The sequence below is a fragment of the Mirounga leonina genome, unplaced genomic scaffold, assembly GCF_011800145.1.
Source record: "Mirounga leonina isolate KUSES-001 unplaced genomic scaffold, KU_Mleo_1.0 Mir_91, whole genome shotgun sequence".
Taxonomy (NCBI): domain Eukaryota; kingdom Metazoa; phylum Chordata; class Mammalia; order Carnivora; family Phocidae; genus Mirounga; species Mirounga leonina.
Genome location: NW_023270839.1, coordinates 48,118,214 through 48,136,592, shown reverse-complemented (window position 1 = coordinate 48,136,592; position 18,379 = coordinate 48,118,214). Strand labels below are relative to the sequence as shown.

General features: G+C 52.0%; 2 protein-coding genes across 9 annotated transcripts; one reads left to right on the top strand and one right to left on the bottom strand.

Annotated features, from left to right (window-relative positions):
* Positions 1–1,105: 1,105 nt before the first annotated feature.
* On the top strand, positions 1,106–9,261 carry FAM219B (family with sequence similarity 219 member B). Of its 5 annotated transcripts, none has more exons than XM_034993581.1 (5): positions 1,106–3,463; positions 3,673–3,760; positions 4,466–4,543; positions 4,953–5,155; positions 6,684–6,875. In XM_034993581.1, the coding sequence occupies exons 1-5, from the start codon at positions 3,250–3,252 to the stop codon at positions 6,737–6,739; spliced, it is 639 nt and encodes a 212-aa protein (XP_034849472.1). In that variant the 5' UTR covers positions 1,106–3,249; the 3' UTR covers positions 6,740–6,875. The 5 variants fall into 5 exon arrangements, with proteins under 5 accessions (XP_034849472.1, XP_034849475.1, XP_034849476.1 ...); XM_034993584.1 differs by having other exon boundaries at positions 4,953–5,111; positions 6,684–6,870; XM_034993585.1 differs by having other exon boundaries at positions 4,953–5,111; positions 6,687–6,745.
* Positions 9,262–10,285: 1,024 nt separating this feature from the next.
* On the bottom strand, positions 10,286–18,150 carry MPI (mannose phosphate isomerase). 4 transcript variants are annotated; one of them, XM_034993576.1, is made up of 8 exons: positions 18,063–18,150; positions 17,448–17,575; positions 16,142–16,342; positions 15,289–15,430; positions 14,763–14,945; positions 12,596–12,769; positions 11,373–11,575; positions 10,286–11,015 (listed from the first exon to the last, which is right to left on the bottom strand). In XM_034993576.1, exons 1-8 carry the CDS (start codon positions 18,076–18,078, stop codon positions 10,797–10,799), a joined length of 1,266 nt encoding a protein of 421 aa, XP_034849467.1. In that variant the 5' UTR covers positions 18,079–18,150; the 3' UTR covers positions 10,286–10,796. The 4 variants fall into 4 exon arrangements, with proteins under 4 accessions (XP_034849467.1, XP_034849469.1, XP_034849468.1 ...); XM_034993578.1 differs by having other exon boundaries at positions 14,763–14,915; XM_034993577.1 differs by having other exon boundaries at positions 17,448–17,554; positions 18,063–18,110.
* Positions 18,151–18,379: the final 229 nt, after the last annotated feature.

Here is an 18,379-nt window from a genome sequence, read left to right as displayed (position 1 = left end):
AAGTGGACAGAAAATGGGGTCCCTGGGTGACTAGGTTAAGTGTCCAACTCTTTTTTTTTTATTATTTATTTTATTTATTTATTTGACAGCACAGATAGGCAGAGCAGAAGGCAGAGGGATCGAGCCCTGTGTTGGGCTCCACGTTGAGCTAGGAGCCTGCTTGAGATTCTCTCTCTCCTTCTCCCCCTGCCCCTCCCCTCCCATTCACACTCTCTCTAATTAAAAAATGGGTAGAGGACCCTAATAGACAATTTTCCAAAGAAGGCATACAGATGGCCAATAGGCACATGAAAAGGTGCTCAAATCACTAATCAGGGAAATGCAAATCAAAACCGTAGAGAGATTTCCACCTTACACCTGTTAGAATGGCTATTCTCAAAAAGACAAGAAATAACAAGTGTTGGCAAGGATGTGGAGAAAAGAACCCTCGTGTGGGGATGCAAACTGGTGCAGCCACTATGAAGAACAGTATAGAGTTTTCCTCAAAAAATTAAAAATAGAACTCCTGTATGATCCAGCAATTCCACTTCTGGGTATTTATCCAAAGACAATGAAAACACTAATCTGAAAAGATATATGCACCCCCCCCCATGTTCACCGCAGCATTATTTATAATAGCCAAGATATGGAAACAACCTAAGTGTCCATCGATGGATGAATGGATAAAGAAAAAATGGCATATATATAGAATAGAATACTATTCAGTCATAAAAAGAATGAAATCTTGCCATTTGCAACAACATGGATGGAGCCCTGAGAGGGCATTATGCTAAGTGAAATAAGTTGGACCGAGAGACAAATATTGTATGATCTCATATGTGGAATTAAAAAACAAACGGGCACTAGACTAGCTTAGTAGAGCATGTGACTCTTGATCTCAGGGTGCTAAGTTTGAGCCCCACATTGGGTGCAGAGATTACTTAAAAAAATAAAAATAGCCTGGGTGGCTCAGTCAGTGAAGGGTCTCCCTTTGGCCCAGGTCATGATCCCAGGGTCCTGGAATTGAGCCCCGCATTGGGCTCCCCACTCAGTGGGGAATCTGCTTCTCCCTCTGCCCCTCCTCCAGCTCATGCTCTCTCTCTCAAATAAAATCTTTAAAAATAAATAAAAACAACAAACAAAAACACCAAGCTCATGGATACAGATTGGTGGTTGCCAGGGTGTGGCAAATAGGTAAAAGGGATCAAAACTAGAGTTACAAAATAAACAAGGCAGTCCGCCCTTGGGAAGCGTAAAGCCAAGTGAGAATAAACACTAAGTTCCTAGAACACTCTAAGTTTTGTAAGGTTACTTTTTTTTTTCTAAAGATTTTAAGTAATCTCTGCACCCACCCAGGGGCTTGAATTTACAACCCTGAGATCAAGAGTTGCATGTTCCCCCATTAAAGTTAAATATCTTGAGCTCTTATATGCAAGGTGCCATTCCGAGCACTTTACAATTTAGCCTCACAATTCTGTTGGATAGGTACTATTATTATCTCCATTTCTCTGCTAAAGAAATGGAGATATAAAGAACTTAAATACCTGGCTAGTAAGTGACAGAACCTGTTCAATCACATAGTAATTAACTGAGCATTAATGATGGGAGATCTAGGAGGGGCATGAATGAGGGCACTCACACTCTTGCTACAAGTTCCTGGAGACTTTGTGACATCGTGTGGGTTCTGGTCACATTTTCTTTGACCCTTGGTGAAGTCCCCATCAGTTTAACAGGCAGCATAACCATGAGAAAAACATGTCTTTGGAGTCCACAGGGAGCTGGATTCAAATCCCAGGGTTCCCACTTAACTGGTGAATTTGACCAAGTCAAAGCCTCACTTGCCTAATAGGAATAACAACCGGCTACACTGGGAAGTCATGAGGATTCAATATAAAGTTGAGCCAAATGGGGGCACCTGGGTGGCTCAGTCCATTAAGGGGGGTGGAGTCTTGATTTCGGTTCAGGTCTTTGTCTCAGGGTCCTGAGTTCAAACCCCTAGATGCGCTCCACCCTAGGCCTGGAGCCTACTTTCAAAAAAAAAAGTTGAGCCATATGAAATTGCTGTTTCTGGACGTCTAAAACGGGGGTCCGGGCGCCTGGGTGGTACAGTCGGTTAAGCGAAGGACTCTTGGTTTCCACTCGATCATGATCTCAGGGTTGTGGGATCGGCCTGCTTCTCACTCTGCGCTCAGCAGGGAGTCTACTTGGGGTTCTCCCTCTCCCTCTGCCCCTCGTGCTCGTGCTCTATCTAAAATAAACAATTTTTTTTAAAGGGTGGAATCCACCAAAATAGTTAACGTTCCTCTGTGCTTCTGATTTTTCCAGTCTTAAATTTTTTTTCTTATCCTGCTTAAGGCATAGTACTGCTCAACTGTTTGGGTGGCCCTGGGGACTCAAAATTGCATATTGTTGATCTACCCTGTGGAGGCCAGTCAATTAGCCCCTGGCGGCCTCATGAGATTCGGCAATTCCTACAAGGATCTGGAGCTTCTTTCCAGCCAGTCACAAGCACATCCCTTGGGGGCCAGAGAAGTCAAGAGCCATGACATCTCCGTGCCCTGCCACACACAGACTCAGTGCACTTTCATCCTTCTTTCCACAGCCTATTTTGCACTTATTTTTCGCTATACGGCGGGCAGTGATGTTGGCTCCATTTTAAAATGTGCAAACTTGAAGGCTAGAGAGAGTCGCGCACCAAATAGTGTTGAAAGTAACGGGGGTTTGACGTTAGATGGATCAGCCCAGGCAATGCCTCTAGTGTCTGACCGGCTCAAAGGCCTTGAACCTCTCCGACCTGTTTCTTTTTCTGGAGAAGGGCGCTTAATATCTCCTTTCCTCATACAGCTCTTTTGGGTTCAACCCAGGTTCTCCAGGGCTCGCCTTTGGGAGCTCGGGATGTGGCGAGTTGACCCATGCGGAGAGCGAGTGCGCGCCGCGGGGGGTGGGGGGAAAGGGCTCCGCCCAGCGCGCGCACATGCATAAATATCGATATTTTCTTTACACTGGAGCCAGCACTGGCCTCGACATGCCCAGGTTCCGGCCGACTATAAGTACAGCGGTGTATCTCAAAATCCGGAACTGAAAGTACCCAGACCCAGGGAGTGCGGAACAATTGTGCTATCCCCACGGCAGGCGGGGCCGGAAAGCTTGGACGGATGAGGCCCGCGCCTGCGCGTCTCCATCTTTCTCGGAAGAGACCGCCTCCCTCCCCGCCCACGACTCGTAAGCCAAGAGGCGGGGCTCTGCGTCGCGGCGGGCCGTCGCGGGAGCATGGCGACCGCGGATTCCAGCGGGCCCGGGGTGCGGACGTCTACCCCGGGACCCCGGCCCGGCGGGACCCCGGACTGCGCAGCGGGAGCTGCGGGGCTGCCCTTCGGGCGAAGCGGCAGTGGAGTCCCCCTTTTGGGGGAGCGGCCCCCGGCGGTTGTGGAGAAGAGGGGACCGTACATGGTGACGCGCGCGCCTTCCATTCAGGCCAAGCTGCGTGAGTGCGGCCCGATGGGGGGTGTCTCTGCCTGGGCGGGCTACCTGGTCCCCTGGGCAGGCTCCGGAGCCCTGCCGGGGCGACCCCGAAGGGGCAGCTGCAGCCCGCTCGCGTCCCCGAAAATCTGTTCGGAGAGAGGGGGCTCCTGGCGTTTGGGAGACACGGCGGAGTGGGGAAGACCCCGCTGACCCGGGCCCTTTGACTTCCAGAGAAGCACCGGGACCTGGCCAAGGCTGTTCTGCGGAGAAAAGGCATGCTGGGGGCCTCGCCGAACCGCCGCGACTCTTCAGCGAAAAGGTCTCAGCAGGCGCCACCTCTGTGCAAGCAGTTTCCAGAAAAGGCCTTGGTCCTCGGGCTGGGAGACAAGAGTTCTCACGTTTTAAGACCGAGCTAGTGATTCACCTGACGCCAACCCGTCTTTTTCGCTAGTTTAAAATGGGAAGAGGAATGACCTTTTCTTTGCCTTTAAGGATGTAATGATGTCAAGGAAAGGGCTTTGGAATAACAGCTTTGTCAGTGCATGGGATCATCCTCTGGGAGCAGCACAATGGCTGGTTTCCCTAGGAGTGAGGATAGAAAGCAGTGTGGGAACAGCCAGTGCTGTGTTTCTTTTTCAACAGAATGGTAAACTCTGAGGGCTGGATAGGACCTTATCCAGCGCCTCTTATAGATAAGAGCTCAAACTCAAGAGAGGTGAAGAAGAGATTTGCCCCAGGACTTGCAGTTTTTCTGTTCTCTGGTTAAAGTAAGGTGAAGTGGGGGAGCTTTCCCTTACTCGAAAGAGTAGGTGTTTCGTCAGGAGCAGTAGGGGGAGTGGTGTGGGAAAGTGCATATTCCCAGGGGCTGTAGCCAGATACAGGGCAGGCAGCGGTGGCTGTGTGACAGGTAGAAGGCAAGACAGGAGTACTACAGTCAGTTCTTTTTCCATAAGAGCAAGAACTCTGGCTTTCCCTGTGAAATGTTGCTTTATCTATGCTTGGTCTCTTCCCCATCTCCTCTCAGGTCAGTGAAGTTTAACAAGGGCTATACTGCCCTTAGTCAGAGTCCAGATGAAAACCTGGTGTCCCTCGACTCTGACAGGTGAGTGCTCTCCTGGAAAATATCCCTTGGGGAGTGACTTGGGTAAAACTGCAGATCTCTTCCAAGACCCTTCATGCATGTTCCAGAGCTGTCTTCAGAGCATTATCCCTTCCCAGGATAGCTTGGTTAGAGGACTCAGGTGATCATGCTGCTCTTCGATTTGGAACACTAACCTTGTGTGGGGGAATCCTCCTCCCCTGTTATATCTTCACTGTTAGTGACAGTGACCCCGTCCCTGCTAGAGCCAATAGAACGAGTCAGTGGTACTCATGACAGATTCTGGGCTTGAGTTCTGTGATGGTCTTTGTTTCCCAAGTCCTCCAGACCCCCTTGCATGCTCTCCACCTTGCCATTTGCAGCTGGGCTTCACAGGCATCCCCCTGAACTGACTGTTTTCCTCTTCTCCTAGTGATGGGGAGCTGGAATCCAGATACTCCTCCGGGTATTCCTCTGCAGAGGCAAGTCCAGAGCGCCTTTCTGCACGGGGCCAGGCTGCAGGCAGCGTCACCGCCACTGCCAAATGCTTGTCTTGTGCCTGCTGTATGCACGGCACTGTGCCAGACTTCCGGTCTGTTCTCCAATCTTCTATTCTGCCCTACTCCCCCAGCAGAGGTATAGGTGTCTGAGGAAAGCTGTCGAAAATCCAAGAGACCATAGACCCTTAGGGCTGAAAGGACCTCATAAGTCTTCTAGCCCAGGTGACCACTTAGAAAAGGAATCCTCTTGAAAAATCCCACCTAAGTGTTTACCAGCCTCTGCTTGCTTGAATGCTTCTTGTAACTGGGTACTCACGCCCTCCAAGAAGCCCTGCTGCCTACCCTTATTCCAACACACACACACACACACACACACACACACAAATTCCTTCGTCAGGTAGCTCTTAGAGAAGTCTTCCTTATTAATTTGAAATGTCTCCTACAGGATGGACTCAGTGGTCCTAGGCCTGCCCTCCAGTGTCACCCAGTAATTCTAGTGTCCCTTCCTTTGATTGCCTTTTTTTTTTTTTTAATTTTTTTTAAAGATTTTTTTTTTTTTTATTCATGAGAGAGCGAGAGAGAAAGGCAAAGGGAGAAGCAGGCTCCCAAGGAGCAGGGAGCCCGATGCGGGACTCGATCCCAGGACCCTGAGATCATGACCTGAGCCGAAGGCAGACGCTTAACCATCTGAGCCACCCAGGCGCCCCCTTTGATTGCCTTTTATCTGAGATCAGCATTCCTGTCTCTCCCCTGGCCATTCTCCACCAAGCTTGCTTTCTTCCAGGCCAAACAACTTGTGTTCCTTCAGTTGTTCCATCAATGAGAGCTCAGACTGAGATACCAGTGGGCTGGCCTTTTGCACACATTTCCAGAGTGACGGTCCCAGACAGAGACACAGGGACGGAAAGATCTGTCATGTGCAGCTTACTGCCTTAGATAGAGGCAGAGTGCTGGAGACATGACTGTACGCCACTGGTATTTTTTCCTTGTTCTGGAAACCCTTGGCCACACCCCGAGTGTCTGCCAAAGAGAATAGAAGCAGTTTGTAAATTTTATCCTCCTTGAATATCTGGGTGCCTGAGATTGTTAAAACTAAGAAAAGAAAAATTAGCCAAGAGCCAGAGAAAGTCATATGGTATTCCCAATCTCCTGTTTCTTCTGCTCAGCGGAACTGGTAAAGCGAGGCTGACAGGTTCCACTTTGCAGGGAGCAAGCTCTGCTGGCATAAAGGCTAACGTGTTTAACCGGCAGTGCGGACAAAGCTGCTCCCCACTCTGTTCCTACATAACTCATCTTCTACCCCATTGTTCTGGTATCGTTGTCCCATATTCTTCAGCCTTTACAGGGACCAGTGGGTCAGGCCATTGACTTTCAAATGTAATCTGGAATCTGATATTTACATCAGATGCCTTAGGATTCTTTAGTGAGAACAGCTCCCCTGGGGGTTAGTGACACTGCAGCCTGGACAGTACTGGCTCGGGCTGCTTGGGGCCCCTCATTGCTGGGTGGGGGCACTTCCTCATGTAGTCCAGTGATGTGTGGAGTTGGCCTGAGGGTGGAGCGTGAACAGGAAGCTCTGGTAAGGGAATGTAGGTCTGCCCTTTGGGCAGCAGTTATTTCTGCTTTGCCACCTGGCTTATAGTTCTCTCCTCTTCTGCTCTTAGCAGGTGAACCAGGATGTGAGCCGGCAGCTGCTCCAGGATGGGTATCACCTGGATGAGATTCCAGATGATGAGGACTTGGACCTCATTCCTCCCAAGCCTATGGCCTCTTCAACGTGCTCCTGCTGCTGGTGCTGTCTTGGGGACTCTTCCTTCTGTACCCTCCAGTAGACATAACCCCCTAAGATGGGCCCTGCTCACCATGCCTGCAGAGCGCTGTTGGCCCTTCTTAGGTCACAGAGTGCAGTGAGGACTGCTGTGAGCCCCAGAATCACTGGCGGCACTGACTCTCTGGGAAGGTCAATGACCTGCAGTTATGCCTTACCTGGTGCTTCTCAGGCCAGAGGCCCCCATCTGGGCCATAGGGTGACAGGTGGAATTCTGCAGTTTTCCTCTGCTATTAGAGCAGAGTTTGGAAAAACCACTTTAATAAGGGCAGGAACAGAGGAATCCTGATGCTTGTGGTGACAGAGTTGGCTAAGGAAATCTTGCAGACACCTTGACTGGTATTTGTCCTGCTCAATGGAGGGAGAAAGAGCTTTTGTGCCCGGGCTATGCTGGACGGTGTTGTATGGAAGCAGAAAATAGCACTTTATGGCTCGCAGCTGGGAGTCTTTGGAAACTAGCTGAACTATTTGGGACCAGTTTAAGAAATTCCATAATGCTCCGTCTTCCTGGCTCTACAATGGGACCCTCAAGAATGCATAAAGCAAGGCCCTTTGGCTCTCTTCCCCTTGCACCTGTTTGGCCCTGGCAGGGAATACAGCCCGCTGCTTGATGGCACAGCAGGATCAAGGCTTCCAGAATCCCTGGACCCAGAGCATCCCCAACTGGCTCAAACTGGGTGGGTTTAGTGACTGTGGTCAGCCCACCCCTAGTTAGAGAAAAATTGCTCCACTATGTACATATTTATTTATTTGTCTTTCCTTGGTTACCATTCCTTGTCTTGGTCTTAGCTAGTTCAACACCCAGTCTTTGAGTGTAAAGTTTGGGTGAAGGGACTGGAGTTCGCCCCAGAAGCCTGCAGGTTTGGGTGACCAGCAGAGGGAGCTGCAGGGAGCGGTCAGGTGCCTTCCTATTTAGCTTTTGAAACTTGAGAATAGCGATGGGTGAGAAGTGTATGGCACAGCGGTGTGGGCTGTACATCCTACGTGTCAGGATGCCAGCATGGGGAGGAGGGACGTGTGCCAGCTCCCAGGGCCCCTGCCTGAGGAGATAATCGCCCACTGCAGAGGGCTTCTCTTCACTCCAGCAAGGGCCTCCCCGCAGATACTGAGGATTGGGCTTTACGGTAACCCTGTGGGGCAGCCCAGCCTCAGCCCTCAGCGTGAACACAGCTGAGACAGGCATCATCTCCCCAGGGACCATGCTAGTTCACCCCACCTCCGATGGTATCTTGCTCTTCCAGTCCTCTCTAGAATTGTTTTCAGCGGTTCCTTTTTTTGGCCTCACCTAGAGCCGTGGCGAGGACTGGAGGAGTGTGGACACGGTTCCCAGCCTAAGGGGCGTGGTAGTTAGGATTGGGGTGTGGGCCCCACATGGGAAGTGCCTGATCTGGTGATTTATTTGATGTCCTGTGGCCTCTAGAGGAATGAGGGATCACATGGACTCTTGTTTTACCCAGTGAGGTGACTGGGAGGCTGAGAAGGTCCGTTAGAAAGACCTTGTCAGACGACGAGGGTAATGTGTCGGTGCTTGACTGGCCTCTGTCTTGGTGCTGCTGTCAAATCTAAAAGTTAAGAATATATGGCACCCAGGGGGCTGTGGTTAACATTTTAGAATCTAGCGGCATCACAGGAGGGAGACGGGACAGAGGCCACGGGCACCTCAGGTTGGGGTCTGGGGAATCAGGGATGCACACTGTTCCAGGAGTGGGACTCTGCAGTGCCACACGGGTGCCTCACCTGCCGAGCACCTGGTGCCCATGCCTGCAGGCAGGGAGGACAGAAGAACGTCTTCATCCTGAACCCCTCGCCCCTCCATAGAGACTATTTTCAGGCCTTTCTGGTTTCTGCAGAGGTGCCGAAGTGCACACGAAGAGAGGGCACAGATGCGGGGCAGTGTAGAGAGACGGCGGTGGTAGCAGGAAGCCGCATGGGGCCACGTTATGTGTGGGGGAATTGGACAGGACAGAACAGCCTGAGCATTTAGCAGCAGCTGTGGGTGAAGGTGGCAGCAGGACCCCAAGACCGAGGCCCCCAGATGGTTGTTACTTTAAGTAAACACTGATCCTGGAGAGGATGTTCCAGGACTGGCTGACTCCGTGCGGAAGGCATTATCTTCATGGGGAAATTTGGAGGAACAGGGCAGCTAGGCAGGGTAGGAATGGTCTGTTGTTTGGGGCGAGAGGTCCCAGGCTAAAATGTCACCAGTAAAGGCATCAAGGTGCCTAGGGCCGAAGTGCCTTAATTCAGAGTGCTAGGTATTCTGCAGGTGACAGTGTCCTGGGGAGAGAGGGGTGTATTCACAGTTAACCTCACAGAGGGGAGTATGTGTATGGTGTTTACAGAGTACAGAACTCTTGGCTTAGGCTTCTACAGCTCTGGAAGTTTCTAAGAATAAATACAATCATGCTAGTTGAGCTGTCTCTGTGTTGCAATAGGATTTTAAGCAAGGCCTAGACCACAGCCCTCTGATTCTGAAATGAAAAGCCTAACAGCCCCAGCTGTGGCCATTCCTCCTAGGATCTCCCGCTCCCTGCTATTCCCAGTGGGCATCATTTTCAGGCCTGCATCATTGGAGGGAGCACACCTTTAGCATTTCTCTTAGATGGCATTCCTTTTGGCAGACCCTTTGCTTTTCCAGGTCATCTTTTGTTTTTTAGCTGAACAAAATTTGGAGGCCAAAAAAAAAACCCAGAACAGATTGGCCAGAACTTTTTTGAAGGTAGTTTCCTGGATTTCCCTTGTGCAGGGGGTCTAGAATGGGCAGCAGCCCGGAAAGATCCTTTTGTGCCAGTCTAAACCCTTACTCCACAGGAAGGAGTGAACAGCCTGCGGCTCTGCTTAGTCTGGGGTAACAGGATCTCAGACAGCTGTGCCACCTCCTACGGAGGTGTATCCATGTCTAAAGGGTAGGCACAGGGCGAGTAGATGTCCTATATACTTTCTGCCATTTTAGAAAATGTAGCTAGGTTTCTCTTCACAACACAAATGGGGTCGTCCTGTCCCCGAATCCCCGTATGTATAATGACTGAACGTGTTCTAAAGAAGTGGCTGACAAACTTTCTCTGTGAAGGGCCAGTGCATCTGTAACATTTTGCCACTGCAGCCTGAAAGCTGCGGGACAGAATGTAAATGATGGCTGTGGCTCGATCCAGCCTGCTGGCCTTAGCTTGCTGATCCCTGCCCTGAGGCCACCTGAGAACACTTAGGAATCTTGCCCTGACTACCTGTCTTTAGATTCACCTTCCACATCTGTAGGACCCGAGGTCAGCCTGCAAGCTCCGCGCTAAATCTGAAGCTGGCTGCCCCTCCCGTGTGTTCCTATAAAAGGCTCCATACAGACCCACCCCGGGGAGCCGTTGGAAGCAGCAATTAAAGCAAAAACTGACATCCAGGAAGGGCTTGATCAGCCCACTTTTCAAGGACTGGAACGCTGAAGGCTGACTGCTCTACCTCGCAGCCCAACACAAGTGACCTTTAATTGCTTTGACAGAGCCAGAGGGTGACAATGAGTAACATTAGTCCACAGGCCTACTCCTTCCCCCTCCTTTGCAGCTGAGGAAATGGGCAGTCCCAAGGCCAAAACGCTGTTCGTAGAAATTACCTACCCTCTTGCTGTGAGTGATGCTGAGCTAATCACAGATTTTTACCAGCCTGCCTAATGCTGTCGGCTGGAACAGAGCTGCCGCCTCCTGCCTTGAGGAGAGCCTGGCTCAGGTATGGTGAGGATACGAAGGGAGTGTCAGGTCTTAGTCCTCACCAGGGTCCTCCTCCCAAGAGAAAGATGGTTTGTCCGAGGCTTGCTCTGGAGTCACAACCTTCAAGCTCACTACCCCCGCTCTTCCAGGGCATACTCAAGTCGAGAGCAGGGATGGGGTCAGAGCTGGGCCTGAGAAGAGGCTGGCCAGGATTTAGGGTAACCGTCAGAGGAGAGCCAGGAAGGCTATGGTCTCTACAGCAGGCAGCAGGCACGGAACATCAGTAGGTCATCGGGCGCAGTGAGCTTCAGTGAGACGCTCTCATTGGCCCCAATGAAAAGCACCCCACCACGCTGCAGGGGGATCGGCGTCTGGGCTGTAGGACTGCTGGCTGTCACTCTCCCCTGGACCACCAGGACAATGCTGGCAGAGTCCACTGCCAAGACCTTGTATTCAGTGATGGAGCCAGGGACCTGGGCAGAAAGAAACAACAGGATGATGCAGCTCGTTTTCTGTGCCTGTCTGCTCACGGGGGAGCCAGGACAACCTCAGGGGCAGCGAGAGGGAGAGCTCGCCCACCTTCTCCCCCACTGCTCAGGCTCCTGTCAGCATGGAGGCCCATGTCTGGTCCCTGGTACAAAGAGGAATGGGTAGGCCCCGCGGCTGCGGCTGTGACATGTGTGGGCCCGCCCCCCCCCCCGCCACCTCCTTTAAGTGCGTAAAAGAAAGGGAACCCAGCTCCAGGTGTACTCCACATTGTGGCCCTTGCCAGGCTTTTTCCTGCCATACGAAAGACACCCACCACCATAGCCGCCGCCACCCCCACTCACCTCCATCCTCATGACAGTGAAGTCTGGCACGGGGGGGTCATAGATAGAGAGGTAGGGGTCTTCCAGGCTCCGTGTTGGAAGAAAGAGCCTGTCCTTGCTGGGGATATAGCTGAGCATTTCACACAGGGTTGGCACATCGATGAACTTGGGTGTCAGGCCAGCACGAACAGTGTTGTCTGAACACGCCATGCACTCCACACAGTCTGGGGACAGACAGGTGTCATGTGCTAACCTGATGAAGGATGTCTTGGAGTTTGGCTCACCAGGGCTGGGCCTCCTAACCCGAGGGCCATGAACCCCCTGCAGAGTTAGGCAAAAATGTGTGAAATGCATAATCTGGGAGAATGGGCTAAGAGATACCACAAACAGGTGGCAGGTCACCCACTTTTGTCAGGGGGTGTCATGTTAGCCCCTGGGGGAGCCCCAACCCTCCCCAGACTTTATTCTACCACAGAATCCTGTCCGTGAGTGGATAAATAGCCAACAGTCAAAATGTGACACCTTGGGCGCCTGGGTGGCTCAGTTGGTTGAGCGACTGCCTTCGGCTCAGGTCATGATCCTGGAGTCCCAGGATGGAGTCCCACATCGGGCCCCCTGCTCGGCAGGGAGCCTGCTTCTCCCTCTGACCCTCCCCCCTCTCATGTGCTCTCTCTCTCTCTCATTCTCTCTGTCTCAAATAAATAAAATCTTTAAAAAGAAAAAAAATGTGACACCTCTCTGTGGCAATGTATTTTCTCACAAAAATTTCTGGATAGATAGGACAGACAGGCAAAGGTAGTGTGAGGCAGGGGAGAGAACAACAGCCTTGCTCCAGTGTAGCCTGGGTTCAGACTGTTCCCACACATGCAGACAGGGGAGCATGAGAGTACCGTGACCTCACAGGGTCCGTGTGAAGATTCAAGCAGTGTCTAACACTAAGCTGGCATTCTTCATCCCTACTGGCCACTACCCGGCCCACCCCAGGAACCCTGGGAGGTCAGAGCCGGCGGGACCTTAAAGGTCTCTCTTTGACCCCTCCCCCTTTTATCTAGATGAGGAAGCAAGGCTTGGTAATGGGGCTCACTGTTAAAACGTGGCTCACCTTGGGTTACCTGGCTGCCTCAGTCAGAGGAGCATGCGACTCTTGTTGATCTTGAGGTTGTGAGTTCAAGCCCCACACTGGTTACAGAGATTACTTAAAATCTTAAAAAAAACCCCACCACCAACAAAAAAACGTGGCTCACCTCCTTTCAGGTAGGCATGGGGCACATTAGCCTCCAGAAACATGGCCTCTCCCGGCTTCAGGGCGAGCAGGTTCAGGAAGTAAATGGCAAAGCATCCAATATCACCTGGATACTGCTGGTGCAGCTGCAGTAAGAGCTCCCCATAGATGTCTTCCATGTTGTTTCCAGCAGCCACTGAGGGTCACAGAGCAGCCCAAGGCCACTTAGGAACACACTCAGTGGTGTTCACAGCCCCACCTTGGCCAGCAAGTCGTGGGCAAATCCCTGCCCCCAGGAATCCAGAAACGGGTAGGTGTGTTCTCCTAGCCACAACCCCACCCTTTGGGGGCCAGCCTTCCTTGATCTTCCAGCCCATACAGATACCATTTTCCCCATTCTGATTGTCTATGTGCCCAGCATTATTCCAGCCACTAAAAGGGCTAAAGTTTGGGGCCAGATAATCCTTTGTTATGGGGGCTGTCCTGTGTACTGTAGGATGTTTAGCAGCATCTTTGGTCTCCACCCAAAAGATAGCACCCCCAACCCATGTTTGGAAACAAAAAATGTCTCTCTAGACAATTGCCAGTGTCCCCTGGTTGAGAACCACTGCTATAGAGCTCAATCTATTTAGGGCATAACCCAAGAGTTCCATATGGGGTGACCAACTGTCCCAGACAGCCCAGGCCCTTCCCTTTTTTAGCCCTGAAAGTACTGTGTCTCAGAAAATCATTAAGTTCCAGGCAAACCGAGTTGGTTGGTCACCCCAGAGAGCAAGAGGCAGAATACGCCCAGGACCAAAAATGTGTCCTCAGCCTGGGCTAGAGTAGTGGGGGAAGGCTTTGGAAATTAGGGGAGGGCAGGGTGGTGAGCTCAAATTTCGTGAGTGTGCAGAGAAGAGGGGAGGGCATGAGTAAGTGAAAGCTGAATGTGTCAGTGCCAAAGTGAAGAAACCAGCTGGTCTGGATTGGAGAGTGGTTCTGAGTCTTCGTACAAAGACGTGAATACCCGCTCTGTGCTAAGCACTGGGAATATAAAGGTCAAAGAGCCAGGTCTGTGACCTGGAGAAAACCCTGGTTTTCACAAGTGTGCATGGGATGATATAGACTCACAGGTGCTAAAGGCTCTACCTCACTTAGGAACAGGGGGTTCTGGGAACTCCCGGCAAGAGTAATCTGTTCTGTCAAAAGTGCAAGAAGCCCCAAAGGGGAGGCATGCAAGCAGAGACAACACCAAAAACTAAACAAAACAAAAAAAAAACAAAGAAAACAAAGGATATGCTTGGATAAAATAATTCTCTGTGGCTCAGAGGTAGCAGGGGAAATGTGTAGAGAGAACCAGAAGAGCTCCAGGGTCTCCTAGAGAAGGGGCTGGGGCCTCATCACATGTGCCCCGTAAGCTCATACCTGGAGTCCATTCTGCCTTGTTTTATACTGCTTGTACTGACCTCCCAACCCAAATGTGACAACCACACCCATCACAGTCATTTCCTGAACTCTCCTTAGTTAGCACAAGGTTGGGCACAGAGCAGGTATTTAAGGAAACGTGTGTGTGTGTGTGTGTGTGTGTATTAACAAAAAAAAGGGCGGGGAGATCTACTGATTCAAAGTCCTGGGCTTCTGGGCTTCAGGCCTTTTGAGAAAAGGAGATGAGGATCCCCTTATCCTCTTCCTGCTCTCTAGGCCAAAAGTACAAATCCAGGGTGCCTGGGTGGCTCAGATGGTTAAGGATCTGCCTTCGGCTCAGGTCATGATCCCAGGGTCCTGGGATCGAGTCCCGCATCGGGCTCCCTGCTCAGCGGGGAGCCTGCCTCTCTCTCTCTCTGTCTCTTATGAATAAATAAATAAAATCTTTAAAAAAAAAAAAGTACAAATCCATTCATGGGGAGCAACTGTAGGGCTGGGGAAGTCTCAGAATGCCTAGGTGGAAGACCTCCTAATAGTCGTCCAGGCCCATCTGTCTCCAGCCCTCTAGAGAAAAGAGCCAGTCAGGAAGCAGCACTCAACCTAGGGCCCTGCTCCACAAAGACAGAAAGAAATGCTCAGTTGCTAATAGGCCATCTAAGTCATCTAAGGGCCCATTTTGGTGTTCCGCCTGCGCCAAAGGGTTGAGAGGCCTGTCCTCACGGACTAGTGTCTGTGCTGGGGCAAAAGGCAGGACAGGGCGCCGCACCCAGGCGCACAACACCCACCTTGCTGGGAGATCCGCTTCACCAACAGGTTGAGCTGCTCCACCACCACCTTCTTCTCACTCTTCATCAGGTGGGAGAAACAGCTCTGCAGAGCAGAGGCCACAGACTGGGAGTCACTGTTCATGCTCTGCTTCAGCTGTGTTGCTGCAGTATCTCCAATCAGAAACCGGAACTCAGGCACCTCTGCAGAAGGCCAGGCCAGGGCCCATATCAGGAAGGGCAAGATGGAACGCGAAGAAGCGGGAAGTTGGAGGAGGCCTCCCTCTCCCTCCCCTAACCAAGGAGCCAGGCAATGCTAAGCAAACTCTGAGGTGAAAACCAACTGCTCACCACCAGCCTCAGCAACCACACCTGGGCCTGGTCTCACAGGCCCGCCCCAGTGACTTCAAGAAGTCATCAGGCCAACCAGGCCCCCAGTTCCTGTGACGCTTAGCCTCTGTTCTCTGCCGCTGCTCCAGCTCTGCCTGGGGTTGCCCATGCATCGTAGGCCCAGTATGCATGTTCTCAGCATTTTGCCCAACCTTACTTGTCAGAAACGTCACAATTTCCTCAATGGGCCGGAAACCACATAAACCCTGGAAGGAGGTGAGGGCGATGGCCATCTCTGGCTTATGGTTGGCATCAGGGTAGTGCTGTGGAGCCTGGAGGTGCAGTTTCTCTGCCAGCTCCTGTGGGATGGCCAGGGGAAGAGGAGGACGGTCAAGGTGCAGTCACCACCTAGCAGGCTAGTAGGACACCAGTCCCACCCGGCCCTTGCTCTCTCCCCTCCCCAGTCGCCAGACAGCAGTGGCTTCATACTTTTGGCAATGGGCCCAGTCAGGGCATAATGCAGAAACTCAGGGTTTAGCCAACCCAGGGCAGGAACACAGGCCAAACCTGGCGGAGACTTTAAGAGGCCCGGACTGGGGATCAGGAAGCCCAAACACCAAACCAAGCTCGGACACGAACAAGCTGTGTGACTTTGGCTACATCCCTGTCTTCTCTGGGTCTTACTCTGCCTTCTAGAAATGAGAAGTTTGGACAGACAAATGCCTAGGAGCTGAGGCAACAGCTAAGATGCCTGCTCTGCTCTGGAAGGTGAACTCTCCCAGAGAGCCAGCGGGGGAAACAGTAGATATGAGTAGTCCTGGGCTGGATGAGGGGAACCCAGGAGAAGCTCCTTCGGCACAGACTGGTCAGCTGTCCACTGAGATTTGGCTGCCAGCATGTGTCACCAGCATCTAGCCTTCCTGAGCTAAATTGGGAGTTGTCAGGCCTGGATTTAGTTTTGGGCTGGAGTGCGGCGTGGGTGGGGTAAAAAGCAGCAGTAAAAGTAGTGGGAGGGCCTTGACGTGAGTTCTTCTGTACTTTGACCTCTCCATCCCACTCTGATCCTGTACCTTGTTAGGGTGTGCCTGGATGGACAGGGCCGTTTCAACCGAGAGCACTTTGAAGAGGAAGGGCAGCTTGCCATTAAAGGTGTCCTTGACCTTTGAGCCCAAGCAGTCCTGGTTCTCGGCAATCCACTGGCCTAGGGTCTTCTGTGAGATGCGATTGTCAAGGATCTTGGCATCTCCCCGGGGGTGGGACCCCATCCACAGCTGGAAAAACAGGAAACTTGGGAGGGAAAGAAGAACCTGGCACCACCAGCCTGAATCCTGAGATGGGCCTCTCAGGCCTGGGTATAAATGCTCATGCCATCACAGACATATAGGAAGGCAGCAGACCCCAGAACACCAGTAGTCTGGAGACCCACTTCAGGCTCTGCCTCCAGCCAGCCGTGGAGGCCTGGGCTAGTTATTTCTGGTCACTTGGTCTCGATTTTCTCATCTGTCCAATGAGAATGACAACTGCACTGTCAAGGTCACTAAAAAGCTCTCTCAAATGGCTCTGAGAAGAGTTAATATTCACTTATTCCAATCTCAGAAGTAGAGCCCTTGCTATGCTTTGGCTTTATCTCACCTAAATGGGCAGGAAAAATACATATATTAGGCTATTAAAATGTAAAAGCTAGTCAAAGTAAAAGTTTTAGTTGTCAAAGAGGGTTGAATTAGGGGCACCTGGGTGGCTCAGTCGTTAAGTGTCTGCCTTCAGCTCAGGTCATGATCTAGGGGTCCTGGGATCGAGTCCCACATCAGGCTCCCTGCTCGGCAGGAAGCCTGCTTCTCCCTCTCGCACTCCCCCTGCTTATATTCCGTCTCTAGCTGTCTCTCTCTCTGTCAAATAAGTAAATAAAATCTTACAAAAAAAAAAAAAGTGTTGAATTAAAATTCAGTAAATGCTGAGAGTTCTTGGGGGTAAAGAGGGTACCGGAAATCCCAGCCTAGTATGACAAAACCTCTCTTCTTTCAGTGCTACCATCTGGATTCATCACCTGATGGGATCTGAAGAGCCAAGAGGGCCTCCTCCCTCTTTGCGGCCTCCCTCTCCCAGCTGATCCACAGGACTTGCCCCAGGCCCTCTGAGTGGAGGAATCCTTTCCTCTCACCTGCTGTTAAAGTGAAATGCAGGGGCGCCTGGGTGGCTCAGCCTGTTGAGCATCTGTCTTCGCCTGGGATAGAGCCCCATGTTGGGCTCCCTACTCGGCGGGGAGTCTGCTTCTCTCCCTCTGCCTCTCCCCTCAAGTCTTGCTCTCTCTCGCTCTGCACTAATAAATAAATAAAGTCTTTAAAAAATATATAAAATGAAATCCAACCCAGGTCTCACCTCTGCATATGGCTTGTCTTCTGAGATCCGGGCCTGTGGGTCACTGCTGGCCAGCAGCCGAGCCACTTCACTGTTGGAACCCATCTTCCCCCAGGCATAGTGCTGCACTGCACAGGAAAGTGGGAATACTGGGGGCAGGAGGGCAGAGACCGTGGGTCAGCTTCCACTGCACTCCTGAGGCCTGACCCTACGGTCTTGGGAAAACTAGACACGAGCTGAGGGTTCTGTCTGGGGGACGAAGTCAAATAAGTAGTATGTAGGTTGTTGAGACAGTTCTCCGCAGGCCTCGATATTCCCATCTGTAAAGCGGGCAGTAAGGCTTCTCCGTAGACGTGAGGGAGATAGTTGCGTGGAGGGACGGGGAGGGAGCGGGAGGAACCTATTACACGACACCCCGTCTCGAAGTGATCCACGCGCGGCTCCTCCCCTCAAGACCCTCCGGCGAGCGCTGAAAAAACGGCTCAATCCCCATCGCAGGTGCCCCCTCCTCTGTCCAGAGCCCATCTGTCTTTCCGCGGAGTCGCAAGCCTGGGTCCCACCTGGCATATCAGGTCTGGAAGGGTCCCCGCGACGCGACCCCCCCCCACCTTCCTCGGCCCCCAGGTGACAGCCCACCTTGCTGAACGGCCATCCTCCCGGTACCGGACCAGGCTTCTGGCTCGTACGCCCTTCCCGGCAGCACCCGCGGCCCCTCTGCCCCCAGAGCTTCATGGGAAATGTAGTTCCTCCAGCGCCTCCTTGGAGGCCCGTGCGCCTTGTGCCGACACTCCTCGGACTCTTCATGCCTCTGCCACCCTCCAGCTGTCACGAGGAGCCTCCAGCAGCCCAGAGGCTTCCGGCCCGCAATCCTGGGTCTCAGTATTCATTCGTTCCTTCCTTCACGGGACATAGATTTACTGAGCACTGGCAAAATGTCGCGGGCTGGTGATACA